This window comes from Coregonus lavaretus, assembly GCF_964263955.1.
Source record: "Coregonus lavaretus genome assembly, chromosome: 36".
NCBI classification, from domain to species: domain Eukaryota; kingdom Metazoa; phylum Chordata; class Actinopteri; order Salmoniformes; family Salmonidae; genus Coregonus; species Coregonus lavaretus.
The window spans coordinates 17,418,298-17,445,815 of record NC_140023.1 but is presented as its reverse complement, the minus strand read 5'-3'; the positions used below and the strand labels follow the sequence as shown (position 1 = coordinate 17,445,815).

Below are 27,518 nucleotides of genomic sequence, written 5' to 3'. Positions count from 1 at the left end.
CGGAGCTTCTACCCCACTCCCTCCTCTCCACTATGGGGTTCACCAGGCCTGGCCACCCCTGGCTGGTGCTGCTGTTACTACCGCCTGTTCCACTTGGTTACATACCCCACTGAGAGGCCTGCTGCAGAGCCCTTTCCTCTGTGGCTCTCCTGGAGCTGGGCCATCTCTCGCAGTGTCTCAGCTGAGTACAGCCCAATAGGGGTGTTATACTGCGCCTTCTTTGTGGGGGTCGTCTTGCCCCCAGGGCTTGGCGTTTGCCTCTTGGTGGGTGACCCCGAGTAGGAGTTTTCCTCGCCAGACGCCTCTAGTGACACGGAGGAGGTATTGCAGGCCGAGAGGCCGCCATTTATTTTGGTTGTTTGAGCCTTCAGGAGGGAAGAGGCGTGGGTGAGGTGGATAAGGGGGAAGACAGATAGAGGCGTGGTCAGAGAGGACAACACAAAAGGTACTCTATGAAATTCAAAAATATAGTTGTTTGAACTTAAACTTGGAAGGCACGGTGGGTGCTGCTTTGTCACCAGTATCACCAGTAGAGGGCAGTGAGAGACTTAACATAGGCACTGCCTGAGCCCAGCAGAGCCCAGGGCTGTTCTGACAGACCTCAGAGCTGGATGTGCTGCTGCTGCCTGTGTCTCCTTACACCCCGAATGGAGGAACTTTGCATGGAGCCTCCTGGAGCTACCTACCCTGACGCCTCTGGTCTGGAAGGAGGCAGTGGTTTCACTGAACATCCTTAACCCACTTTGATCCCATACGAGTGTGACTGAAGAGTGTATGTATATTTTATTTATAAGTGCAGGCAACTGAAATTCTACAATTACGGAAGTATGAACATTTAGCATTCGTTCTGCTGAATATGCTGGGAGAGTGAGACTGAACAGAGTGTTGTTGCTGGCTGCGGTCATGCTTACCTTCTGGTGAGGGATCTGTTGAATGGGAGAGTCAATTCTTGGGGTGGATGTGGGAAGTGGAAATGGCCGCTTTGACCTGTAGCAAAACAATGAAAAACAGATACATTAGGAATATTACAGTTATTACAGTGTGAATTCTACCACTTGTATAACACATAATAAGTGGCTGGCAGAAAGGTGTTCTGCACTGAAACAGCTTTGTCATGGTTTATGAGAGAGATCGAGATAGATAGAGAAAGAGAGACAGGGAGAGGAAAAGTCTAATGGAGAAAGACCAGTGTCCAACAAGTCCATTACTACCTGGACATGAGGAGCAAAGAGGTCAAAGGTCACAGAGACAGGCCCACAGAGAGCTAGGCTCAACCTGAGACCTTCACAGACCACTCAGATACAAACTGTATACCCTCCTTATCATAAGTGGTAGTGAGCCATTTCACCAAGGACATAACATAGATTCCAGTGCCAGAATAAAGTACATTCCATAAAAATTTAGACGAGAAAGGTATATTCTCCAAGCTCAGCAAGTGCAAGAGTCAATCCGCCATATTGTTCGCACCGCCAATGTTTACTTGAACCAACAATGAGGTGAGGTCTAATTCAGAGAATAATGTGAATGTTTACAGAAGACTTCAGAGAATGTTCCCATAAGTTATTTGTCTACACTCTTAGAATGAAAGGTGCTCTAGAACCTAAAAGGGTTCTTCGGCTATCCCCATAGGAGAACCCTTTTGGGTTCCATGTAGCGTCCTTTCCACAGAGGGTATTACATGATACTCAAAAGGGTTCTACATTGAACCTATGTTCAAAATATATACAGTGAGGGAAAAAAGTATTTGATCCTTTAAGAGTGTGCTCCTAATCTCAGCTCGTTACCTGTATAAAAGACACCTGGGAGCCAGAAATATTTGATTGAGAGGGGGTCAAATACTTATTTTCCTCATTAAAATGCAAATCAATTTATAACATTTTTTACATGCGTTTTTCTGGATTTTTTTGTTGTTATTCTGTCTCTCACTGTTCAAATAAACCTACCATTAAAATTATACACTGATCATTTCTTTGTCAGTGGGCAAACGTACAAAATCAGCAGGGGATCAAATACTTTTTTCCCTCACTGTAGGTGAAGACAAGAGGATTCTAATATTTACATTTTAGTCATATAGCAGACGCTCTTATCCAGAGCAACTTACAGTTAAGTGAGTGCATACATTTTCATACTGGCCCCCCGTGGGAAACGAACCCACAACCCTGGCGTTGCAAACGCCATGCTCTACCAACTGAGCTACATCCCTGCCGGCCATTCCCTCCCCTACCCTGGACGACGCTGGGCCAATTGTGCACCGCCCCATGGGTCTCCCGGTCGCGGCCGGCTACGACAGAACCTGGATTCGAACCAGGATCTCTAGTGGCACAGCTAGCACTGCGATGCAGTGCCTTAGACCACTGCGCCCACTGGTCATGGGACCAGCGTTGCTAGTTAGCAAGGGCACTAGTAGTTATCAATGGAGTTGCTCCCATGAATTTGTTTATTTTCTAACGCTTCTGAATGGAATTACTACATTGTCTTAACCTTCCCATCTTCAACCTAGCCTTGAACCAAAAATAGTTATACTTGGAACCAAAAAGGGTTCTCCTATGTGGACAGCCGAAAAGCCCTTTTAGAGTGTAGCGTACTCGTTGTAGACCCTGACCTAGATCTATGGAGGTTGTATAAGACTATGGTCAGGCTCATGGGTTCAGAACGTTTGGTTTTAGCACTGTTGGTCAAGTTCAGATACACAAGTGAAATGACAAGAAAACAGTATGTGGGTGCTTTTTCTTTTGAGTGGCAAAAAGTGAGTCAAGACTTGGGAGTGCTTGCCTTCTGCCAGTTGAGAACAAGTTCTCATTTACAACTGCGACCTGGCCAAGATAAAGCAAAGCAGTGCGATAAAAAACAACACAGAGTTACATATGGGGTAAACAAAACATAGTCAAAAATACAACAGAAAATATATATACAGTGTGTGCAAATGTAGCAAGTTATGGAGGAAAGGCCATAGTGCAAAATAATTACAATTTAGTATTAACACTGGAATGATAGATGTACAAGAGATGATGTGCAAATAGAGATACTGGGGTGCAAATGAGCAAAATAAATAACAATATGGGGATGAGGTAGTTGGGTGGGCTAATTTCAGATGTGCTGTGTACAGGTGCAGTGATCGGTAAGGTGCTCTGACAACTGATGCTTAAAGTTAGTGAGGGAGATAAGTGTCTCCAGCTTCAGAGATTTTTGTAGTTCGTTCCAGTCATTGGTAGCAGAGAACTGGAAGGAATGGCGGCCAAAGGAGGTGTTGGCTTTGGGGATGACCAGTGAGATATACCTGCTGGAGCGCATACTATGAGTGGGTGTTGCTATGGTGACCAATGAGCTAAGATAAGGCGGGGATTTGCCTAGCAGTGATTTATAGATGACCTGGAGCCAGTGGGTTTGGCGACGAATATGTAGTGAGGACCAGCCAACAAGAGCGTACAGGTCACAGTGGTGGGTAGTATATGGGGCTTTGGTGACAAAACGGATGGCACTGTGATAGACTACATCCAATTTGCTGAGTAGAGTGTTGGAGGCTATTTTGAAAAATGACATAGCCGAAGTCAAGGATCGGTAGGATAGTCAGTTTAACGAGGGCATGTTTGGCAGCATGAGTGAAGGAGGCTTTGTTGCGAAATAGGAAGCCGATTCTAGATGTAACTTTTGATTGGCGATGCTTAATGTGAGTCTGGAAGGAGAGTTTACGGTCTAACCAGACACCTAGGTATTTGTAGTTGTCCACATACTCTAGGTCAGAACCGCCGAGAGTAGTGATTCTAATCGGATGGGCGGGTGCCAGCAGCATTCGATTGAAGAGCATGCATTTCGTTTTACTAGTGTTTAAGAGCAGTTGGAGGCTACGGAAGGAGTGTTGTATGGCATTGAAGCTCGTTTGGAGGTTTGTTAACACAGTGTCCAATGAAGGGCCAGATGTATACAAAATGGTGTTGTCTGCGTAAAGGTGGATCTGAGAGTCACCAGCAGCAAGAGCGACATCACTGATATACACAGAGAAAAGAGTCAGCCCGAGAATTGTACCCTGTGGCACCCCCATATAGACAACCATAGGTCCAGACAACAGGCCCTCCGATTTGACACACTGAACTCTATCTGAGAAGTAGTTGGTGTACCAGGCGAGGCAGTCATTTGAGAAACCAAGGCTATTTAGTCTGCCAATAAGAATGCGGTGGTTGACCGAGTCGAAAGCCTCGGCCAGGTCGATGAAGACGGCTGCACAGTACTGTCTATTATCGACTGCGGTTATAATATCGTTTAGGACCTTGAACGTGGCTGAGGTGCACCCATGACCAGCTCGGAAACCGGATTGCATAGTGGAGAAGGTACATTGGGATTCGAAATGGTCGGTGATCTGTTTGTTAACTTGGCTTTCAAAAACTTTTGAAAGGCACGGCAGGATGGATATAGGTCTGTAACAGTTTGGATCTAGAGTGTCACCCCCTTTGAAGAGGGGGATGACCGCAGCAGCTTTCCAATCTCTGGGGATCTCAGACGTTACGAAAGAGAGGTTGAACAGGCTAGTAATAGGGGTTGCGACAATTTCGGCTGCTAATTCTAGAAAGAAAGGGTCCAGATTGTCAAACCCAGATTATTTGTAGGGGTCCAGATTTTGCAGCTCTTTCAGAACATCAACTGTCTGAATTTGTGTGAAGGAGAAGCGGGGGGGGGGGGGGCATGGGCAAGTTGCAGCGGAGGGTGCAGAGCTGGTGGCCGGGGTAGTGGTAGCCAGGTGGAAAGCATGGCCAGCCGTAGCAAAATGCTTGTTGAAATTCTTGATTATTGTAGATTTATCAGTGGTGATAGTGTTTCCTAGCCTCAGTGCAGTGGGCAGCTGGGAGGAGGTGCTCTTATTCTCCATGGACTTTACAGTGTCCCAAAACCTTTTGGAGTTAGTGCTACAGGATGCACATTTCTGTTTGAAAAAGCTAGCCTTTGCTTTCCTAACTGCTTGTGTATATTGGTTCCTAACTTCCCTGAAAAGTTGCATATCGCGGGTGCTATTCGATGCTAATGAAGTACGCCACAGCATGTTTTTGTGCTGGTCAAGGGCAGTCAAGTCTGAGGAGAACCAGGGGCTATATCTGTTCTTAGTTCAGAATTTTTTGAATGGGGCATGCTTATTTAAGATTGAGAGGAAAGCACTTTTAAAAGAACAACCAGGCATCCTCTACTGACGGAATGAGATCGATATCCATCCAGGATACCTGGGCCAGGTGAATTAGGAAGGCCTGCTCGCTAAAGTGTTTTAGGGAGCGTTTGACAGTGATGAGGGGTGGTCGTTTGACCGCGGACCCGTTATGGACGCAGGCAATAAGGCAGTGATCGCTGAGATCCTGGTTGAAGAGAGCGGAGGTGTATTTAGAGGGTTAGTTAGTCAGGATGATATCTATGAGGGTACCCATGTTTACGGATTTAGGGTTGTACCTGGTAGGTTCCTTGATAATTTGTGTGAGATTGAGGGCATCTAGTTTGGATTGTACGATGGCCGGGGTGTTAAGCATATCCTAGTTTAGGTCACCTAGCAGTACGAACTCTGAGGATAGATGGGAGGCAATCAATTCACATATGGTGTCCAGGGCACAGCTGGGGGCTGAGGGGGATCTGTAGCAAGCGGCAACAGTGAGAGACTTATTTCTGGAAAGGTGGATTTTTAGAAGTAGGAGCTCAAACTGTTTGGGCACAGACCTGGATAGTATGATCGAGCTCTGCAGGCTAGCTCTACAGTAGATTGCAACTCCACCCCCTTTGGCAGTTCTATCTAGATGGAAAATGTTGTAGTTGGGGATGGACATTTCTGAATTTTTGGTGGCCTTCCTAAGCCAGGATTAAGACACTGCTAGAACATCAGGGTTGGCGGAGTGTGCTAATGCAGTGAATAACTCAAACTTAGGAAGGAGGCTTCTGATGTTAACATGCAAAAAGCCAATGCTTTTACGGTTACAGAAGTCAACAAATGATAGCGCCTGGAGAGATACTGGGGGCTGCAGGGCCTGGGTTAACCTCTACATCACCAGAGGAACAGAGGAGGACTAGAATAAGGATACGGCTAAAGGCTTTAAGAACTGGTCTTCTAGTGTGTTGGGCACAGAGAATAAAGGGGGCAGATTTCCGGGCGTTGTAGAATAGATTCAGGGCATTATGTACAGACAAGGATATGGAAGGATATGAGTACAGTGGAGGTAAACCTAAGCGTTGGGTAACAATGAAAGAGATAGCATCACTGGAGGCACCGATTGAGCCGGTCTCCGCGTGTATGGGGGGTGGAACAAAGGAGCTATTTGAGGCAGTTTGAGAGGGACTTGGGGCTCTACAGTGAAATTGTATAATAAGAGCTAACTGGAACAGCAATAGGCAAGGCATATTGACATGGGAGAGAGGCATAAAGCAATCACAGGTGTTTTTCGAGAGAGCTAAGACAACAACTGGTAATGGCGATGAAAGTTTGGGCTGAGGCTAAACAGATAAAACAGGACAGGGTACCGTGTAAAGGAACAGTCCAGCAGGCATCAGCTGTGCAGCTGAGTGATCATAAGGTCCAGTGAACAGCAATGTGAGTCCAGAAGCAGTTCGAATTGGTGCTACAGCACAGGCGATCAGGAAGCACGGCTGAGTAAGTAGTGCATATTGTAAGTGTTCAATGTTCTAATATCTGCATTGTGTTCTTCTGCGGCGTACAGTTGTTATCCAAATAGTGGTTATTTATACTGAACAAAAATATAAATGCAACATGCAACAATTTCATTGATCAGTCAATTGAAATAATCTATGGATTTCACATGACTGGGAATACAGATATGCATCGGTTGGCCACAGATACTTTTAAAAAATGGGCTTCACAATGGGCCTCAGGATCTCCTCAATGTATTTTTGTGTATTCAAATTGCCATCGATAAAATGCAATTGTGTTCGTTGTCCGTAGGTTATGCCTGCCCATACCATAACCCCACTGCCACCATGGGGCACTCTGTTCACAACGTTGACATCAGCAAACCACTCACCCACACGACGCCATACATGTGGTCAGAGGTTGTGAGGCCGGTTGGACGTACTGCCAAATTCTCTAAAACGATGTTGGAGGTAGCTTATGGTAGAGAAATGAATTTTCTGGCAACAGCTCTGGTGGACATTCCTGCAGTCAGCATGCCTTTTGCACGCTCCCTCAAAACTTGAGACATCTGTTGCATTGTGTTGTGTGACAAAACGGCACATTTTAGAGTGGCCTTTTATTGTCCCCAGCACAAGGTGCACCTGTGTAACGATCATGTTGTTTAATCAGCTTCTTGATATGCCACACCTGTCAGGTGGATGGATTATCTTGGCAAAGGAGAAACACTCACTAACAGATGTAAACAAATTTGTGCACAACAATTTAGAGAAAAAGTTTTGTGCATATGGATAGCTGCATAGAAAATGGCACTGGCATAATCCATTGGCATCTTCGTGGGGCACTGCAGGCAGGCAGAATTCAATGCAGCTTTTTGAACGAATTCTCTGGCCTTTTGCCCTCTGTCTGCCTGCCTGCTACACAAAAGGCCCAAATGGCTCTGGCAAACCATGTATTTTTTGTTGTTCACAAGTTGAGCACAAAGAAAAGGATTGAATGACCGAGTGTACTTTCCAAAAGTTCCAATTTACCAAAGATTTTGGCCTTGGATTAGAATGGCTTGACAATATAAGTGGTGAAAAAACACAGACAAAATGCACATTTATAATAGATGCTTCATGTGTTGACTACATGCATGCTCCAGAACTCTTGACTGTCTTCACTCGTCTTTATAGCGCTTAGTCTTCTGCACACTAATACGCCGTTCTTGTGGTGTTGGAAATAAAAGCCCCAATTGCCCAGTTTCTCATATATAAATACTGACACATTGTTTAATTGGTTGATGTTTCAGTCGTTATGAGTGACCTTCCTTAAGGTATTACTTCAGTTTCACACGCCATCACCTCAACACATGGCAGCAGTGGACCACAAGGCATTGTGGGATAGCAGTGCCCTGCTGACCTGAAGAATGGTAAAATAGGGGGATGACGCCCCACTGCTAATCTCCCACTGTATGCAAACAGAGCGGCTCCGGCAAACAGAGCGGCTCCTTTTTAGGCGCCTTTTTCTATGACCAACTGAACCGCAGGTTAACCTCTCTTGATTGATTTTGGGAGTAGATTTATTGGAATTGCACCCAGCAGTATGAGGAGATTAAGGTTGTTTTGAGGAACCCATCATTTGAGGATTACAGGACTGTCTGGTGCAGTTTCCTTCCATATGGTGGTAGACATACCTGGCATGCCTCCCCTGTTTTTGCACTGCTCTCACATCTCCACACATTAAACAAGCAGAGGTTAGATCCAGCTCCATCCACAACATCCTCCTCTTATCCCAACAGGCTTCTTCCCTGCCTGGTGGTGAGAGTTTTGTTATCAACCAATTTTTAAAAACAAGCTCTCTCTAACAGTTGATGTTTTTTTGGCGAAAGAAAAATGAAATAAGAGGAAAAGTGTTTCTTGGGAAAACAGCGAAGAAAGATTGAGAAAGAGGAGAGACGATGACAAGCTCTGGAAAGGCACGGCAGGAGTGCCTCCTTGTATCAATCAACCAGTGGGAGGACAAGCACTTTATCGATCCAGCCTATGCCAGCCTTTCCTCCCCATTTTACAACAAATCAGACGGCTGATGAAAAACAGCCTGGAGATGAGGGGAGGGAGGTGGGGGTGGTTGTGGGGGGGTCTCAGGGTCTCGCAAGCCGGCGTGGGCGGAGTATTGGGGGGAGGAGGGGGGTTGAAGTTGATGAGCAGGTACAGATGTGAGGAGGTTGGAGGGACACCTAGGACCCTACTCAACCCCCCCACTAAAACGGAAACAACCTCTTCTTAAAAATGTACTGTACATGCATTCACAGGAGCGATGCAATCAAACATTTGCTGGTTTGAATCCCAGGGTTGATGGGGGAAAATCGGTGTGGTGGGATCCAGCAAAAAGGACACCACAGCAAAAACTTGAGAAGACCAGTAGACAGTGAAAGAACACTGTGTGGTTGTATAATATACCCATCAAACAAGGAATCACCACATTCCTTTAACATTTGTAATGAAACAAACCGAATGGCCCCAGTGTAAAATACTGTCACTGAGAGCAGCCCGACTCAGACTCTTGACATCTGCCACAGTACACAGATGGCTGAGAGTGTGACTCTTAAGTAAAATGTCAAGTACAAAGCAGAGTGCAGCCATTTGTGGCTCCCCTGAGTGTCAGAATGGAAAACAAACTGACAGGTACCTCTGGTCTAAGGTGAACAAACACAAATCTTCCAAAATAAAGTAGAGAGGTAAAGTCAGTGGGGATTAAGAAGTGAGACCTAACATGCTTTAGCCACTGACCTGACCGAGTTATCTTTTAACTGGTTGAACAACTAGGGTAAAAAAAAATGACTGCAGCAGCAGTACAAACAGCTACCAAAGAGCCAAGAGATAGGGAGACCTTTGTGTAGCCGAACTATGGGGTACAGTCCAGTTAGAGGGAGAGTGTCCAATGTAATACCCATCTGTCATGGTAAATACCATACCCTGTCACCTCGCTAATTGACTTGGAGATGAAACAGAGAAAATAAAGTGCCTTGACCTTTTCATTGCCTCCCTCTGACAAAGGACAGCCCATCGAATTAGGAATGAGAATAAAACGTAATTTAATAGGATCTCTAAAGGACAGCCACTATCTGGCTTTATGTAGGGGTGCATTAAGGGATTTAGCCTTCAAAAGGTTTATGTAACAACAACACTACCAGCAGCCTTCGAGAGCCCTCAAACACAACAAACAGGTCCACATTCAATACCAGAGTTTTAAAAAACTGTTATGAGATTGTAGGTTGAAAGGAAATGTCACCCTGGACCTCAACATAGTCTTCATTTCAGTGACCCATTCACTGCAGTGACGAAGACTGTTGCCTTATAGACTCCATTTTGATTAGTCTGTCTGAGAGTGAGCGAAGTTATTCAAATGATAATAAAGTGATATAAAGTGAAAAAGGGGCTAGTTACTCCTCTGTGATTTTTTTAATGAGTTTTATAGTTGAGACATAATTTAACTGTAAATGTGCCATGAACACAACCAGTCATGATGTATTCATCTGATTGTCAAACAAATAACTACCTTCGCACATTTATCCAAAATCATTCCAGCATCCAAACAGTGCACTGTGCACCCGCCAACTTTCGTTCAATTCGTAAGTGGCTGAAACGATCTCAACAGAGAAAGCATCCGAGCGAGCGAAACAGCGCCCCTCTGTCTCAGTATACAGTGCCCTCCACAATTATTGGCACCCCTGTTTAAGATGTGGTCGAGGACTTCCAAAAATTCTCATTTTTTTTTTTAAAACAACATAGAACCCAAATGCAAAAAAATAGAAAAATCCAACCTTTTATTTAAGTACATTACTTTGGTGTAAAAAAAAAAAGATCACACATTTAGAAAAAAATAAACTTGAAATCATGTGTCCCACAATTATTGGCACCCCTGATGTTAATAATTTGTACAACCCCCTTTTGCCAACAAGACAGCACTTAATCTCCTCCTATAACATTTCACAAGATTGGAGAACACAGAGAGAGGGATCTTTGACCATTCTTCTTTGCACAATCTTTCTAGATCATCCAGTGTCCTGGGTCCTCTCTTATGCACTCTCCTCTTTAGCTCGCCCCACAGGTTTTCGATTGGGTTGAGGTCTGGGGACTGAGATGGCCATGGGAGGACCTTGAGTTTGTGACTGCTGAACCATTTTTGTGTAGATTTTGCCACATGTTTTGGATCATTATCCTGCTGAAAGACCCAGTGACGACCCATCTTCAGCTTTCTGGCAGAGGCCATCAGGTTTTTATTTAAAATGTCCTGGTAGTTCAAAGCGTTCATAATGCCATGCACCCTAACAAGGTTCCCAGGGCCTTTGGAAGAGAAACAGGCCCACAGCATCACAGATCCTCCACCATACTTCACGGTGGGCATGAGGTGCTTTTCGGCATACTCATCTTTTGTTTTACGCCAGACCCACTTAGAGTGTTTGTTGCCAAAAAGCTCAATCTTAGTCTCATCTGACCAAAGCACACGATCCCAGTTGAAGTCCCAGTGCCGCTTAGCAAACTCCAGACGTTTACGTTTGTGAGTGTTAGTGAGAAAAGGCTTTTTCCTTGCATGCCTCCCAAACAGTCTGATGGTTGTTTTGGAGACTTTGTGACCCCAAGATGCCACTCTTTGATGCAATTCTGTGACAGTGAGCTTAGGACTTTTTTTTACTTCTCTTACCATCCTCCTCACTGTGCGTTGTGGCAAGATAAACTTGGGACCTCTTCCAGCCTTGTTTGTCACTGTTCCAGTTGTTTTAAACTTCTTAATGATTCCTCTGACTGTAGATACGGGCAAGTTAAGGCGAGGGGCTATTTTCTTGTAGCCATTGCCTGACTTATGAAGGTCGACACAAATCTGCCTTACTTGAATGGTGTGTTCTCTTGTCTTTGCCATGTTGACAAATGGGTAAGAGAATTAGGCCTCTGTGTCACGTCATATTTATACCCCAGGGAAACAGGAAGTCATGAATTACTAATTAAAAGTTCCTAGATACCCTGACCAACTTTAGCAACTACAGAAAAATATATTTTTTAAAAAATCAATTAAAATTTTCAGCGGAATTGTTAGGGGTGCCAATAATTGTGGGACAATTTTTTTTTTTTACCACCAAAGTAATGTACTTAAATAAAAGGTTGGATTTTTCTCTGTTTCTCTATGTTGTTTAAAAAAAAAAGAGAATTTTTGGAAGTCCTCGACCACATCTTAAACAGGGGTGCCAATAATAGTGGAGGGCACTGTACATAGCCCATGTATCTGATGCTGTCTAGACCACAACAAAAAAAGTATGACATGCCATCCTCATTTTGGCCAGACAGCATCAGATTCACATACATGTCCTCTGCCTCGACGACGATGGCAGTATTATCAGCAGCACCTGTCTTTTTACTAAAGAAATGCATATTGTATCCCCCTAGAGTCTAAGGGCCCGGGGCTGGGTTTCTACTAAGCTAGCTTTGTCGAGAACCAGGTTTCCCTAATACGGGCAGAAATGGCAGAAAATAGCTAAATAGGTGGAGACCCTGTGTAAATCAGTGACGCCTCACTACACGTCAAACCAATCAAATGTCTTGCTTGGGCGAAGCTCCAATAGTGCCCACTAGATTAGTGTTGTCGGTGCAATAGCGCGTGACGATTCTTTATACAGTCTATGGTGAGGATGGCCGGGAAATCGTAGATTAAAACCCCATCAAAATATGTTGATGTATACCCAGTTTATGAGACCCCTTGATGATGTGAGGCCTGAGGCAATTGCCTCTTCTGACTAATGGTAAGTCCACCAGTGCTAACATCTCCCCCTAGACATTCAGTAGCCTCTATCATTTGGATGTAACTGGCTGATTGTTTGATATAGGAAGCGTTCATATCACACATGAACTACAAGCTATATTGCGGTGCTTTTTTTCATTAGCACTTTATCTTGTATCTGCAACCTTGGGAGTCAAGATTGTGTGTGTTTGTGTGTGTGTGTGTGCATGCGTGAGTAATTGAAGGCATCCACTGTGTTTGCCGTAGATCAGCGGTGGGGGGTGATTCAGCAGATTCAAATTAATGAAAAGACGACATGGGACACTATCAAGGATGCAGTGTTTCCCCTATATTAATTTAGCTGCGGCGGGGCCTCTGCTGCTAAATCATTGCCACCACTCCCCAAAAAGGTAATACTTTTTTAGGATGGTAAAATATTTTCAGTGTAAACTTAAAACAACTAAAACACATACAGTGCCTTCAGAAAGTATTCACACCACTTGACTTTTTCCACATTTTGTTGTTACAGCCTGAATTTCAAATGAATTAAATATAGATGTTTTGTCACTGGCTTACTCATAATACCCCATAATGTCAAAGTGGAATTATGTTTTTTATATTTTTTTCGAATTCATAAAAAATGAAAAGCTGAAATGTCTTGAGTTAATAAGCATTGAACCCCTTTGTTATGGCAAGCCTACATTTTAGGAGTACAAATGTGCTTAACAAGTCACATAATAAGTTGCATGGACTCACCCTGTGTGCAATAATAGTGTTTAACATGATTTTTGAATGACTACCTCATCTCTGTACCCCACACATACAATTATCTGTAAGTTCCCTCAGTCAAGCAGTGAATTTCAAACATAGATTCAACCACAAAGACCAGGGAGGTTTTCCAATGCCTCGCAAAGAAGGGCACCTATTGGTAGATGGGTAAAAAAAAAAAAAAAAAAAAAAAAAGTAGACATTGAATATCCCTTAAGCATGGTGAAGTTATTAATTACACTTTGGATGGTGTATCAATACACCCAGTCACTACAAAGATACAGGCATCCTTCCTAACTCAGTTGCCGGAGGGGAAGGAAACCACTCAGGGATTTCACCATGAGGCCAATGGTGACTTTAAAACAGTTACAGAGTTTAATGGCTGTGAAAGGAGAAAACTGAGGATGGATCAACAACATTGTAGTTACTCCACAATACTAACCTAATTGACAGAGTGAAAAGAAGGAAGCCTGTACATAATAAAAATATTCCAAAACATGCATTCTGTTTGCAACAAGACACTAAAGTAATACTGCAAATTGTGGCAAAGTAATTTACCTTTTTTCCTGAATACAAAGTGTTATGTTTGGGGCAAATCCAATACAACATATTACTGAGTACCACTCTCCATATTTTCAAGCATAGTGGTGGCTGCAACATGTTATGCGTATGCTTGTAATCATTAAGGACTGGGGAATTTTCAGGATAAAAAAGAAACGGAATGGAGCAAAGCACAGGCTAAATCCTAGAGGAAAACCTGGTTCAGTCTGCCTTCCACCAGACACAGCGATGAATTCACCTTTCAGCAGGACAATAACCTAAAACACAAGGCCAACTCTACACTGGAGTTGCTTACCAAGAAGACAGTGAATGTTCCTGAGTGGTCGAGTTACAGTTGACTTAAATCTGCTTGAAAATCTATGGCAAGACCTGAAAATTGTTGTTTAGCAATGATCAACAACCAATTTGGCAGAGCTTGAAGAATTCTGAAAATAATAATGGGCAAATTCTGTGCAGTTCTGTTTTTGTCGTGTGTCTGTAAATAGCCTGTAAATACCCTGTTTTTTTGTATTTTTCGTACATATTTCCCTATCAGACTTTTCATCCTTCTACAAAATATACTTTCCTGCAACCCGCCTCACTCAATGTGGAACGGATTCTATTATTGACTTACCTTTTATATAGAATCTCCAGTTGAAACTAGCTAGCCAGCTAACTAGCTACTTGCTATTAGCCACAGTTAGCGGTATTTCACCCAGAACATTGGATTTTTTTTCTGCGGGATTAATTTAATCACTGGATATTAATCACCGGATATTCGGCCAGTCTGCACAGCGCGTTATCGACCCAGAACATATCAGTTTTTCTGCCGGAATCACTGAATCACTGGACCTTTAACTCCGGATTCATCGCTACCAGCTAGCTTCAACTAAATGGACGCTGTGGTCTGGCTAATCATCCTGAGCTAGGCCCATCTCCCGGCTATCTACCCCTCTGTCAACCGGACGGGACCACCTAGTGTTGACACGGAGCCCCGCCGATCCTACACGACTGGTCTGCCGACGAAATCGTCTGATGTGGTTACGACAACGTCGACCACGAAGATTCCATCTGCTAGCCCCGGCCCGCTAGCACACGCTAGCCGTGGCCTCTTACCTGCTAGTGCTTTAGCAGCCTCCGAACTATCCTATTGCTGTTCACCGGACCTTATGATAACTCAGCTATACAGCTGATGTCTGCTGGACTGTTCCTTTTTACGGTACTACATCCTGTTTATGTTTAGCCTCAGCCCAAACATGGTTAGCTTATTGTTGTTTCGGTTATTTCTAATTGTACTATTTCACTGTAGATCCCCCAGCCCAGCTAAACCTGCCTTAGATAGCTCCTTTGTCCCACCCCCCATACACGCAGAGACCGACTCAATTGGTGCCTCTAGTGATACTATCTCTTTCATTGTTACCCAACGCTTAGGTTTACCCCCACTTTACTCATATCCTTCCATATCCTTGTCTGTACATAATGCCCTGAATCTTTTCTACAACACCCGGAAATCTGCCCCCTTTATTCTATGTACCCAACGCACTAGAAGACCAGTTCTTAAAGCCTTTAGCCGTATCCTTATTCTAGTCCTCCTCTGTTCCTCTGGTGATGTAGAGGCTAACCCAGGCCCTGCAGCCCTCAGTATCACTCCTACTCCCCAGGCGCTATCATTTGCTGACTTCTGTAATCGCAAAAGTCTTGGTTTCTTGCACGTAAACATCAGAAGTCTACTTCCTAAGTTTGAGTTATTCACTGCGTTAGCACACTCCGCCAACCCTGATGTTCTAGCAGTGTCTGAATCCTGGCTCAGGAAGGCCACCAAAAATTCTGAAATTTCCATCCCCAACTATAACATTTTCCGTCTAGATAGAACTGCCAAAGGGGGTGGAGTTGCAATCTACTGTAGAGATAGCCTGCAGAGCTCTATCATACTATCCAGGTCTGTGCCCAAACAGTTTGAGCTTCTACTTCTAAAAATCCACCTTTCCAGAAATAAGTCTCTCACTGTTGCCGCTTGCTACAGACCCCCCTCAGCCCCCAGATGTGCCCTGGACACCATATGTGAATTGATTGCACCCCATTTATCCTCAGAGTTTGTACTGCTTGGTGACCTAAATTGGGATATGCTTAATACCCCGGCCATCCTACAATCCAAACTAGATGCCCTCAACCTCACGCAAATTATCAACGAACCTACCAGGTACAACCCTCAGGGGATTGAATACTTATCTAATCAAGATATTCTAGTGTTTTATTTTTTACAAATGTTATAACTTTTCTTCCACCTTGATATTAGAGTATGTTGTGTAGATCTTTGACAAAATCAATTTTAATCCCACTTTGTAACAACAAAATGTGGAAAAAGTCAAGGGGCGTGAATACTTTCTGAAGGCACTGTCTAAAGTACTGTATGGAGAAAAGAAAATGGAGCTATATATTTTTTATTAAGATAACCTTTAAGAAGTACAATCACCAAAATAAAAACTAGGCTGTCAGAGAGAACCTAAAATTCAAAAAATGTCATGGCATGGGGCCCCCATTGATTTTGTTATAATGTTTGAGTCACTCATATAGCATAAGAACATGGCATAAGCCGTGGAAAAATCTGTAGAATTGCAGGAAATTAGCTTTAAAAACTGCAAATTTTCTCTCTCAGACCCATGACAAAATGTATAGAATTGCAGGAAACTAGTTTTAAAACGGTGAAAATATTATCTCCGCCACCTGGCAAAATGCCAAGACGAGGACCTTAAACTGGTTCAGACACCGTGCCATTAGCCACGTCAACAACTATGCGCCCCCACCTCCCCTATCCCACTCTAACTTTGCCACTGCTGCTGAAAAAAAATCATAGGGGTAACACTGAAGGACGACCATATCTGTCCTCTGCTCGAACTTTCATGTCTATGTGTGACAGAGTAAACTTACAGATTTTGCAAAGAGATTTGTGTTCATGGTTTGTCTTTCCTTAGGTTTGGCCATGAGGTACGGGTCTGTACACAAGCATTTGTTCCAAACTAATCAATTCAAGCATGGTCCAGAGACAGATGCTGCTTGCTAATAATATTGTTACACTGATTTGCTTTTTCATATAGTAACATTGATAAAAAAATGTACTCAGTGCACTTCTGGTTATTTGTATGGGGAGAACAGTGTCAACAGAGAAAAAACTGTTACATCATATTGATGTACAGTACCAGTCAAAAAGTAGGACACACCTACTCATTCCAGGGTTTTTCTTTATTTTTTACTAGTTTCTACATTGTTGAATAATAGTGAAGACATCAAAACTATGAAATAACACATATGGAATCATGTAGTAACCAAAATAAACTGTTAAACAAAATCAACATATATTTTATATTTGAGATTCTTCAAAGTAGCCAACCTTTGCCTTGAAGACAGCTTTGCACACTCTTGGCATTCTCTCAACCAGCTTCATGAGGTAGTCACCTGGAATGCATTTCAATTAACAGGTGTGCCTTCTTAAAAGCTAAGTCCATATTATGGCAAGAACAGCTCAAATATGCAAAGTGAAACGACAGTCCATCACTACCTTAAGACATGAAGGTCAGTCAATACGGAACATTTCAAGAAATGGGAACTTTTCTTCAAGTGCAGTCGCAAAAACCATCAAGCGCTATGATGAAACTGGCTCTCATGAGGACCGCCACAGGAATGGAAGACCCAGAGTTACCTCTGCTGCAGAGGATAAGTTCATTATAGTTACCGGCCTCAGAAATTGCAGCCCAAATAAATGCTTCACAGAGTTCAAGTAACAGACACATCTCAACATCAACTGTTCAGAGGGGACTGTGTGAATCAGGCCTTCATTGTCGAATTGCTGCAAAGAAACCACTACTAAAGGACACCAATAAGAAGAAGAGACCTGCTTGGGCCAAGAAACACGAGCAATGGACATTAGACCAGTGGAAATCTGTCCTTTGGTCTAGAGTCCAAATTTGAGATTTTTGGTTCCAACCGCTGTGTCTTTGTGAGACGCGGTGTGAGTGAACGGATGATCTCTGCATGTGTATTTCTCACCGTAAAGCATGGAGGAGGTGGTGTTATGGTGCTTTGCTGGTGACACTGTCAGTGATTTATTTAGAATTCAAGGCACACTTAATGCATGGCTACCACAGCATTCTACAGCGATACGCCGTCCCATCTGGTTTGGGCTTAGTGGGACTATCACTTGTTTTTCAACAGGACAATGACCCAACACACCTCCAGGCTGTGTAAGTGCTATTTTACCAAGAAGGAGAGTGATGGACTGCTGCATCAGATGACCTGGCCTCGACAATCCCCCGACCTCAACCAAATTGAGATGGTTTGGGATGAGTCGGACCACAGAGTGAAGGAAAAGCAGCCAACAAGTGCTCAGCATATGTGGGAACTCCTTCAAGACTGTTGGAAAAGCATTCGAGGTGAAGCTGGTTGAGAGAATGCCAAGAGTGTGCAAAGCTGTCATCAATGAAAGGGTGGCTATTTCATAGTTTTGGTGTCTTCACTTTTATAGGTGAAAAATCTGTTGATGTGCCCTTAAGCAAGGCACTTAACCCTAATTGCTCATGTAAGTCGCTCTGGATAAGAGCGTCTGCTAAATGACTAAAATGTAAATGTAAATGTATTCTACAATGTAAAAAAAATAGTAAAAAATAAAGAAAAACCCTTGAATGAGTAGGTGTGTCCAAACATTTGACTGGTAGTGTATGTCCCATGATAAAAGTGTCCCAAAGCTAGCTTTGGTTCTCTAGTTTTAGGACAACAGGTGTGAAAATATAATTATTTATATTCCCTCCCTCCATCCATTCCCTCTCTCCTCAATCCTCAGATGACAGAGTGGCCACATCTCTACCTCTAAAAGATCTGAGGCAGCCCACTCTGTCACTGTCTCCCTGTGCCTGTTTAAAATGACACCTAATATCTCTGTCTGATCATCAATTATGCCACTATAAGAGTTGGCCCTCAGAGAGAGGAGTGTGTGTGTGTGTGTGTGTGTGTGTGACGTACTTCTGCATGGTGAGGGCCAGGTTAAAGCTGGCAGACTTGATCTTGTTCTGGGCCTCCAGGTGGGTCATGCCCTCAGTGCTGACCCCGTCGATGGCCACGATGATGTCACCCTGGATCAGGTTGCCCTGCTGTGCCTTGCTCCCTGGGGTGATCTGCGGATGGTCAGCACACACACACACACACACAGGTCAACCTCAGTCATAATGCTCTTCAACAATGGGCACTCAGCATAGAGGTCAACCTTAATCATAATGTTCTTTGTAAATGGACACTAGTGAGGAGTGATTAACCAAAATGTCAAAACATTTTTCAATATTAAACAGATGTCGGTTCAATTATTTGATTTACATTTCGTTAAGTTTTTTTTGTATGCTTGATGCTCAGTTTCTATAGAGAGAAATTAGATCAAGCCCGAATTGTGCAATGTAGTAGGGAGTTGTAGTTTCCAACAGGACAATATTCTACATAGTTTAGTGCAGAAAATATGGTAATTAACTACAATGACCATAATCCATTGCCCGCCCGCTTACTTGTTCAGTCTCGGTCTGTGTGGAGCAGACACTGAGACCTCGTTATAATAAATAATAAAAATAATTGGTCATTTAGCAGACGCTCTTATCCAGAGCGACTTACAGGAGCAATTAGGGTTAAGTGCCTTGCTCAAGGGCACATCGACAGATTTTTCACCTAGTCGGCTCGGGGATTAGAACCAGCGACCTTTCGGTTACTGGCACAACGCTCTTAACCACTAAGCTACCTGCCGCCCCAGGTAGCTTAGTTGAACGAGAGAGAACACATGAGTGATAAAAAGCAGTTTTATTGCAGGGCTCTACCTGAAAATACATGATGTAAGTGATTGATATTTGGTATTCAACAGTCATAAAAGTATACCTTATTTACTACTAAAATAGTGATTTTGTCATACAGCATAGGCAGCAGCTCTATAGAGATGAGATGATGACTTGGAATGAAATAATAAAGCAATCAAATAAAACAAATATTTTATTAAGGTAAAGTGAATGGTTAATAAGTGATAAGTGGTCCTCTGTAGCTCAGCTGGTAGAGCACGGCGCTTGTAACGCCAAGGTAGTGGGTTCGATCCCCGGGACCACCCATACACAAAAATGTATGCACGAATGACTAAGTCGCTTTGGATAAAAGCGTCTGCTAAATGGCATATTATTATAAGTAATGTGCAGTCACTACCATCATGAGACATATTTGGATAGTCCATCTGTAAATGATCCATCTGTGTGCAATCTAAGTGTCAAATTATTTGTCACATGATCTCAGTATATATATACACCTGTTCTGAAAGTCCCCAGAGTCTGCAACACCACTAAGCAAGGGGCACCAGCAAGCAAGCGGCACCATGAAGACCAAGGAGCTCTCCAAACAGATCAGGGACAAAGTTGGGGAGAAGTACAGATCAGGGTTGGGTTATAAAAAAATATCAGAAACTTTGAACATCCCACGGCGCACCATTAAATCCATTATTAAAAAATTGAAAGAATATGGCACCACAACAAACCTGCCAAGAGAGGGCTGCCCACCAAAACTCACGGACCAGGCATGGAGGGCATTAATTAGAGAGGCAACAAAGAGACCAAAGATAACCCTGAAGGAGCTGCAAAGCTCCACAGCGGAGACTAGAGTATCTGTCCATAGGACCACTTTAAGCCATACACTCCACAGAGCTGGGCTTTACGGAAGGGTGGCCAGAAAAAAGCCATTGCTTAAAGAAAAAAATAAGCAAACATGTTTGGTGTTCGCCAAAAGCCATGTGGGAGACTCCCCAAACATATGGAAGAAGGTACTCTGGTCAGATGAGACTAAAATTTAGCTTTTTGGCCATCAAGGAAAACGCTATGTCTGGCGCAAACCCAACACCTCATCACCCCGAGAACACCTTCCCCACAGTGAAGCATGGTGGTGGCAGCATCATGCTGTGGGGATGTTTTTCCATTGGCAGGGACTGGGAAACTCGTCAGAATTGAAGGAATGACGGATGGCGCTAAATACAGGGAAATTCTTGAGGGAAACCTGTTTCAGTCTTCCAGAGATTTGAGACTGGGACGGAGGTTCACCTCCCAGCAGGACAATGACCCTACGCATACTGCTAAAGCAACACTCGAGTGGTTTAAGGGGAAACATTTAAATGTCTTGGAATGGCCTAGTCAAAGCCCAGACCTCAATCCAATTGAGAATCTGTGGTATGACAAAGATTGTGGTACACCAGCGGAACCCATACAACTTGAAGGAGCTGGAGCAGTTTTGCCTTGAAGAATGGGCAAAAATCCCATTGGCTAGATGTGCCAAGCTTATGGAGACATACCCCAAGAGACTTGCAGCTGTAATTGCTGCAAAAGGTGGCTCTACAAAGTATTGACTTTGGGGGGGTGAATAGGTATGCATGCTCAAGTTCTGTTTTTATGTCTTATTTCTTGTTTGTTTCACAAGAAAAAATATTTTGCATCTTCAAAGTGGTAGGCATGTTGTGTAAATCAAATGATATAAATCCCCCAAAAATCAATTTTAATTCCAGGTTGTAAGGCAACAAAATAGGAAAAATGCCAAGGGGGGTGAATACTTTCACAAGCCACTGTATGTGGACACACCTTGAAATTAGTGGATTTGGCTATTTCATCCACAGCCGTTGCTGACCGGTGTATAAAATCGAGCACACCGCCATGCAATCTCCATAGACAAACATTGACAGTAGAATGGCCTTACTGAAGAGCTCAGTGACTTTCAACGTGCCACAGTCATAGGATGCCACCTTTCCAACAAGTCAGTTTGTTAAAGTTCTGTGGAAACGTCTCGGAGCAATTTTTTTAAACACATTTTAGTCAGATTTCACCTAGTCAGCTCGGGGATTCGAACCAATAACCTTTCGGTTACTAGCCCAACCTCTTAACCACCCAGCCCCAGCAACAACGGCTCAGCCGCGAAGTGGTAGGCCACACAAGTTCACAGAACGGGACCGCCGAATGATGAAGCGCATAGCACTTAAACATCGTCTGTCTTCAGTTGCAACAATCACTACAGAGTTCCAAACTGCCTCTGGAAGCAACGTCAGCACAAGAACTGTTCGTCGGGAGCTTCATGAAATGGGATTCCATGGCTGAGCAGCCGCACACAAGCCTAAGATCACCATGCGCAATGCCAAGCGTCAGCTGGAGTGGTATAAAGCTCACCGCCATTGGACTCTGGAGCAGGAGAAACACGTTCTCTGGAGTGATGAATCACGCTTCACCATCTGGCAGTCCGACGGACCAATCTGGCTTCCAGGACACTCATTAGCTGGTTTAACAGAGAGTCAGGGTTTTCTTTTCGCCACCCCCCGGACCTGTCCTCTTAACCCTCCAGTTTTGACACCACCTGCCCTCATTTATAAAACCACCCTCACCCAAAATATCCCTCCTGATAAAAACCCTTACCTCACCTAATCTCACGGTCTTTTACCCCTAACTTTTACTCCCGGGAGTAGTACACAGTAATATGCTGCTTCCTGTTCAAACTGCCTGACATTTCTTACTTACTCACTTTTCATATTTCCTTAATAATTTCCGTCATTCAGGAAGAGAGGAAAAAAAGAGCGAGAGACGTGAGAGAGCTTTCAGAAAAAAAAGAAAAAAAATCAAACTAACTAAACTGAAAGTCAGGGTGGCTTATTCATTATTACTGTTAAAAGGACATGGAATGACACGGTCCGCGTGCACTTTCATCAGAGTAGCATAAGTGAAAAGAGTGAGTCGGCTGTAGACAGAGACACACTTAATACATTTTGGCCTAAGAGATCATTAGAATGAGATAAATGGGCACTGACTTCACAGAGAAGTGCAAAGAAATGAAGATTCCAAAAGTAAACTTTAGCATTATGGGGTTTAGCATCTGCGATTGCTACAGCCATTTATGGACTTTAATTATATATAGCCATTGATTTTTTTAAAGAATACAACTTAGGAATGCCTCATGAGCTTATTAGTTCACAGCCTTGCGCCATCAGAAACCAAAATATAAGCTTGTTTTAACTTCATTGTTTGTAAACACTGCATTGTTAAATCTATCATTTAAATCTCATGAATGGTCAGTACTTCAAATCAAAATGTCACATGCGCCGAATACAACAGGTGTAGACCTTAGAGTGAAATGCTTAATAACAAGCCCTTAACCAACAATGCAATTTTAAGAAAAAGAAGTGTTAAGTAAAAAAGAGAACTAAAAAATTACAAATAATTAAAGAGCAGCAGTATAATAACAGTATCCATAGCTCTGTCTATGAATTTGAGAGTGGTTACATTTCTCCCGCTCCATCCCTCAGCTGTTTACCAAAACATGTGGCGAGGTAGCGCTTTGTTGTTTTTCCAACAGCAGATTGCCCCTTTAATGCTTCCTGCAATTTGTTGAGCTCAAATGAATGAATTGACAAAGAACTGTTCAGATCGAGATGGAACACCAAAAACAAGGCAAGGAATGCTTCGGCTGTATTTTGAACTTGTTCTATGACTTTCACTTTAAGAAGTACAATTGAGTAATCATACACTGTTGCAGACCCGTTTGAGTGTGTTGTTGAAAGTTCTCCACTAAATCAGTTATATCCAGGGGGGCTTTTCAGCTGTGCATTTTGGGAAAAAAATAAAAAACATGAAACCCCCCCCCCCCCCAATATATCTAGATTACATAAGTATTCAACCCCCTGAGTCAATTCATGTTAGAATCACCTTTGGCAGCGTGAGTCTTTCTGGGAGTCTTTCTGGGTAAGTCTAAGAGCTTCGCACACCTGGATTGTACAATATTTGCACATTATATATTTTTTCAAGTAGGTTGTTGAACATTGCTAGACAGCCATTTACAAGTCTTGCCATAGATTTTCAAGCTGATTTAAGTCAAAACTGTAACTAGGGCACTCAGGAACATTCTATGTCGTCTTGGTAAGCAACTCCATTTGACCTTTTGTTTTAGGTTATTGTCATGCTGAAAGGTGAATTTGCCTCCCAGTGTCTGTTGGAAAGCAGACTGAACACAGTTTTCCTATAGGATTTTGCCTGTGCTTAGTTCTATTACGTTTATTTTAATCCTAAAAAACTCCCTAGTCCTTTGCGATGACAAGCATACACATAACATAATGCAGCCACCACCATGCTTGAAAATATGAAGAGTGGTACTCAGTGATGTGTTCTGTTGGATTTGCCCCAAACACAACACTTTGTATTGAGTATATACAGTGAGGGAAAAAAGTATTTATTCCCTGCTGATTCTGTACGTTTGCCCACTGACAAAGACATGATCAGTCTATAATTTTAATGGTAGGTTTATTTGAACATTAAAAGCCAGAATAACAACAAAAAAATCCAGAAAAATGCATGTCAAAAATGTTATAAATTGATTTCCATTTTAAATGAGGGAAATAAGTATTTGACCCCTCTGCAAAACATGACTTAGTACTTGGTGGCAAAACCCTTGTTGGCAATCACAGAGGTCAGACATTTCTTGTAGTTGGCCACCAGGTTTGCACACATCTCCGGAGGGATCGAGGCTGACGTTTGGCAACTCGAACCTTCAGCTCCCTCCACAGATTTTCTATGGGATTAAGGTCTGGAGACTGGCTAGGCCACTCCAGGACCTTAATGTGCTTCTTCTTGAGCCACTCCTTTGTTGCCTTGGCCGTGTGTTTTGGGTCATTGTCATGCTGGAATACCCATCCAAGACCCATTTTCAATGCCCTGGCTGAGGGAAGGAGGTTCTCACCCAAGATTTGACGGTACATGGCCTCGTCCATCGTCCCTTTGATGCGGTGAAGTTGTCCTGTCCCCTTAGCAGAAAAACACCCCCAAAGCATAATGTTTCCACCTCCATGTTTGACGGTGGGGATGGTGTTCTTGGGGTCATAGGCAGCATTCCTCCTCCTCCAAACACGGCGAGTTGAGTTGATGGCAAAGAGCTCGATTTTGGTCTCATCTGACCACAACACTTCATGGTTCCTTCTATTAAGGCAAGTCGTCCAGGTCCTGAGGCAGCAGAGCATTCCCAAATCATCACACTACCACCACCATGCTTGACCGTTGGTATGAGGTGCTTACTGTGGAATGCAGTGTTTGGTTTCGCCAGACATAATGTGACCCATCTCGTCCAAAAAGTTGACTCAAGTTTGCCAAAAGTCACCTGGAAGCACCTGGATGATCATCAAGACTCTTGTAAGAAATTTCTATGAACAGATGAGTCAAAAGTATAACTTTTTGGACGACATGGTTCCAGTAATGCCTGGCGAAAACCAAACTCTGCATTCCACAGTAAGAACATCATACCAAAAGGTCAAGCATGGTGGTGGTGGTGTGATGGTTTGGGAATGCTCTGCTGCCTCAGGACCTGGACGACTTGCCTTAATAGAAGGAACCATGAATTCTGCTCTGTATCAGAGAATTCTACAGGAGAATGTCAGACCATCCGTCTGTGAGCTGAAGCTGAAGCGCAGCTGGGTCATGCAGCAAGACAATGATCCAAAACACACAATCAAGTCTACATGAAAATTGCTAAAAAGCAACAAATTGGAAGTTTTGGAATGGCCTAGTCAAAGTCCAGACCTAATCCCAATTGAGATGTTGTGGCAGGACTTAAAACGAGCAGTTCATGCTAGAAAACCCACACGTCACTGAGTTGAAGCAGTTCTGCATGGAAGAGTGGGCCAAAATTCCTCCACAGCGACGTGAGAGACTGATCAACAACTACAGGAAGCATTTGGTTGGAGTCATTGCAGCTAAAGGTGGCACAACCAGTTATTGAGTGTAAGGGGGCAATTACTTTTTCACACAGGGGAATTGGGTGTTGCATAACTTTGTTTATGAAATAAATGAAATAAATATGTAATTGTTGTGTTATTTGTTCACGTATGGTCCCTTTATCTAATATTAGGTTTTGGATGAAGATCTAATAACATTCAGTATCACAAATATGCAAAAGTAGAGAAAATTAGAAAGGGGGCAAATACATACAGTGCTATGAAAAAGTATTTGCCCCCTTTCTAATTTTCTCTACTTTTGCATATTTGTGATACTGAATGTTATTAGATCTTCAACCAAAACCTAATATTAGATAAAGGGAACATACAGTGCTATGAAAAAGTATGTATGTATACACACACACACACACACTGTACCAGTCAAAAGTTTGGACACACCAACTTATTCAAGGGTTTTTCTTTATTTTGACTATTTTCTACATTGTAGTAAGGGCTATTTCACCAAGAAGGAGAGTGATGGAGTGCTGCATCAGATGACCTGGCCTCCACAATCACCCGACCTCAACCCAATTGAGATGGTTTGGGAGGAGTTGGACCGCAGAGTGAAGGAAAGCAGCCAACAAGTGGTCAGCATATGTGGGAACTCAGCAAAGGGTGGCTACTTTGAAGAATCTCAAATATAAAATATATTTTGATTTGTTTTACACTTTTGGGTTACTACATGATTCCATATGTGTTAATTCATAGTTTTGATGTCTTTATTATTATTCTACAATGTAAAAAAAAAATTAACAAATAAAGAAAAACCCTTGAATGAGTAAGTGTGTCCAAACTTTTGACTGGTAGAGTACACACACTATATATTTTAACTGCAAATGCCATCCACAGGAGGACTCAGTAGCCCGCTGTCAATGAGTGTAGGCCGGCTGCTAATCGTCAGATGGGGGGAGGAGAGGAGGTAGGGGGTCCATATGGGTAACTGGGGGGGCCCTGCCTTGATTGGGTAACTGATTAATAAAAAAACAATTCATAAACTTCATAATAAATCAATGTTACTTGTCAATTGTGTGAGTCAGGGACTGGGCCCAAACCTGTAGGGGGCCCAAGAGGCAACAAATACTAAAAATAACACATATATACACACATAATTAATATATATATATATATATATATATATATATATAAAATATTTTTTTTTTTTTTTTTTCATCCAACCGCAGGAGCCCGCTCTCAATGTTCAAAATACACCAGAGAGCATAATTTAGCGACAGAGGATCAATAGTTTCAAAAACATAACGTTTTATCACAAGCACATACAGGAAACTGCCAAAATAAGGTGGTCTTAAAAGGGTTTGGGCTGCCAGAACAGCTTCAATGCATCTTGGCATAGATTCTACAAATGGACCTAAACCATGCCAGGAAAATGCACCCCACCCTATTACATATATTTTGTATCCCTCATTTACTCAAGTGTTTCCTTTATTTTCGCAGTTATCGGTATGCTAATAGTCAGAAAGGCCGCAGTTTGGGCAGCATGCACACCAAATATAAGTTACAGCTTGTTGCGTTCTGGCCATAGACATAATCCATAGAAAGGTTTTGTAACCTCTTACCCTGGCAATTTGACTGTTCAACTCATGGGTACACTATCAATGGATGCCAGTCCTGACTTGAATGGGACACAACATGCAACAATTTAAGATTTTACTGAGTTACAGTTCATATAAGGAAATCGGTCAATTTAAATAAATTCATTAGGCCCGAATCTATGGATTTCAAATGACTGGGAATACAGATATGCATCTGTTAGTCACAGAAACCTTTTTTAAAAATAGGGGCGTGGATCATGAAACCAGTTAGTATCTGGTGTGACCACCATTTGCCTCATGCAGCGCGACACATTTTCTTCGCATAGAGTTGATCAGGCTGTTGATTGTGGCCTGTGGAATGTTGTACCACTCCTCTTCAATGGCTGTGCGAAGTTGCTGGATATTGTCAGGAACACGCTGTAGTACACGTTGATCCAGAGCATCCCAAACATGCTCAATGGGTGACATGTCTGGTGAGTATGCAGGCCATGGAAGAACTGGGACATTT

General features: G+C 43.0%; 1 protein-coding gene across 1 annotated transcript in view; it reads right to left on the bottom strand.

The window, feature by feature from the left end:
• Positions 1 to 27,518, bottom strand: part of LOC311110547 (LIM domain-binding protein 3-like) — a gene marked incomplete at both ends in the record, with an annotated part of 66,221 nt that overhangs the window by 21,263 nt on the left and 17,440 nt on the right. Inside the window, 2 exons of the mRNA XM_084153055.1 lie at positions 912 to 987; positions 18,683 to 18,834. Coding sequence (XP_084009181.1) covers positions 912 to 987; positions 18,683 to 18,834 — 228 coding nt within the window. The remainder of the gene's footprint in view (positions 1 to 911; positions 988 to 18,682; positions 18,835 to 27,518) is intronic.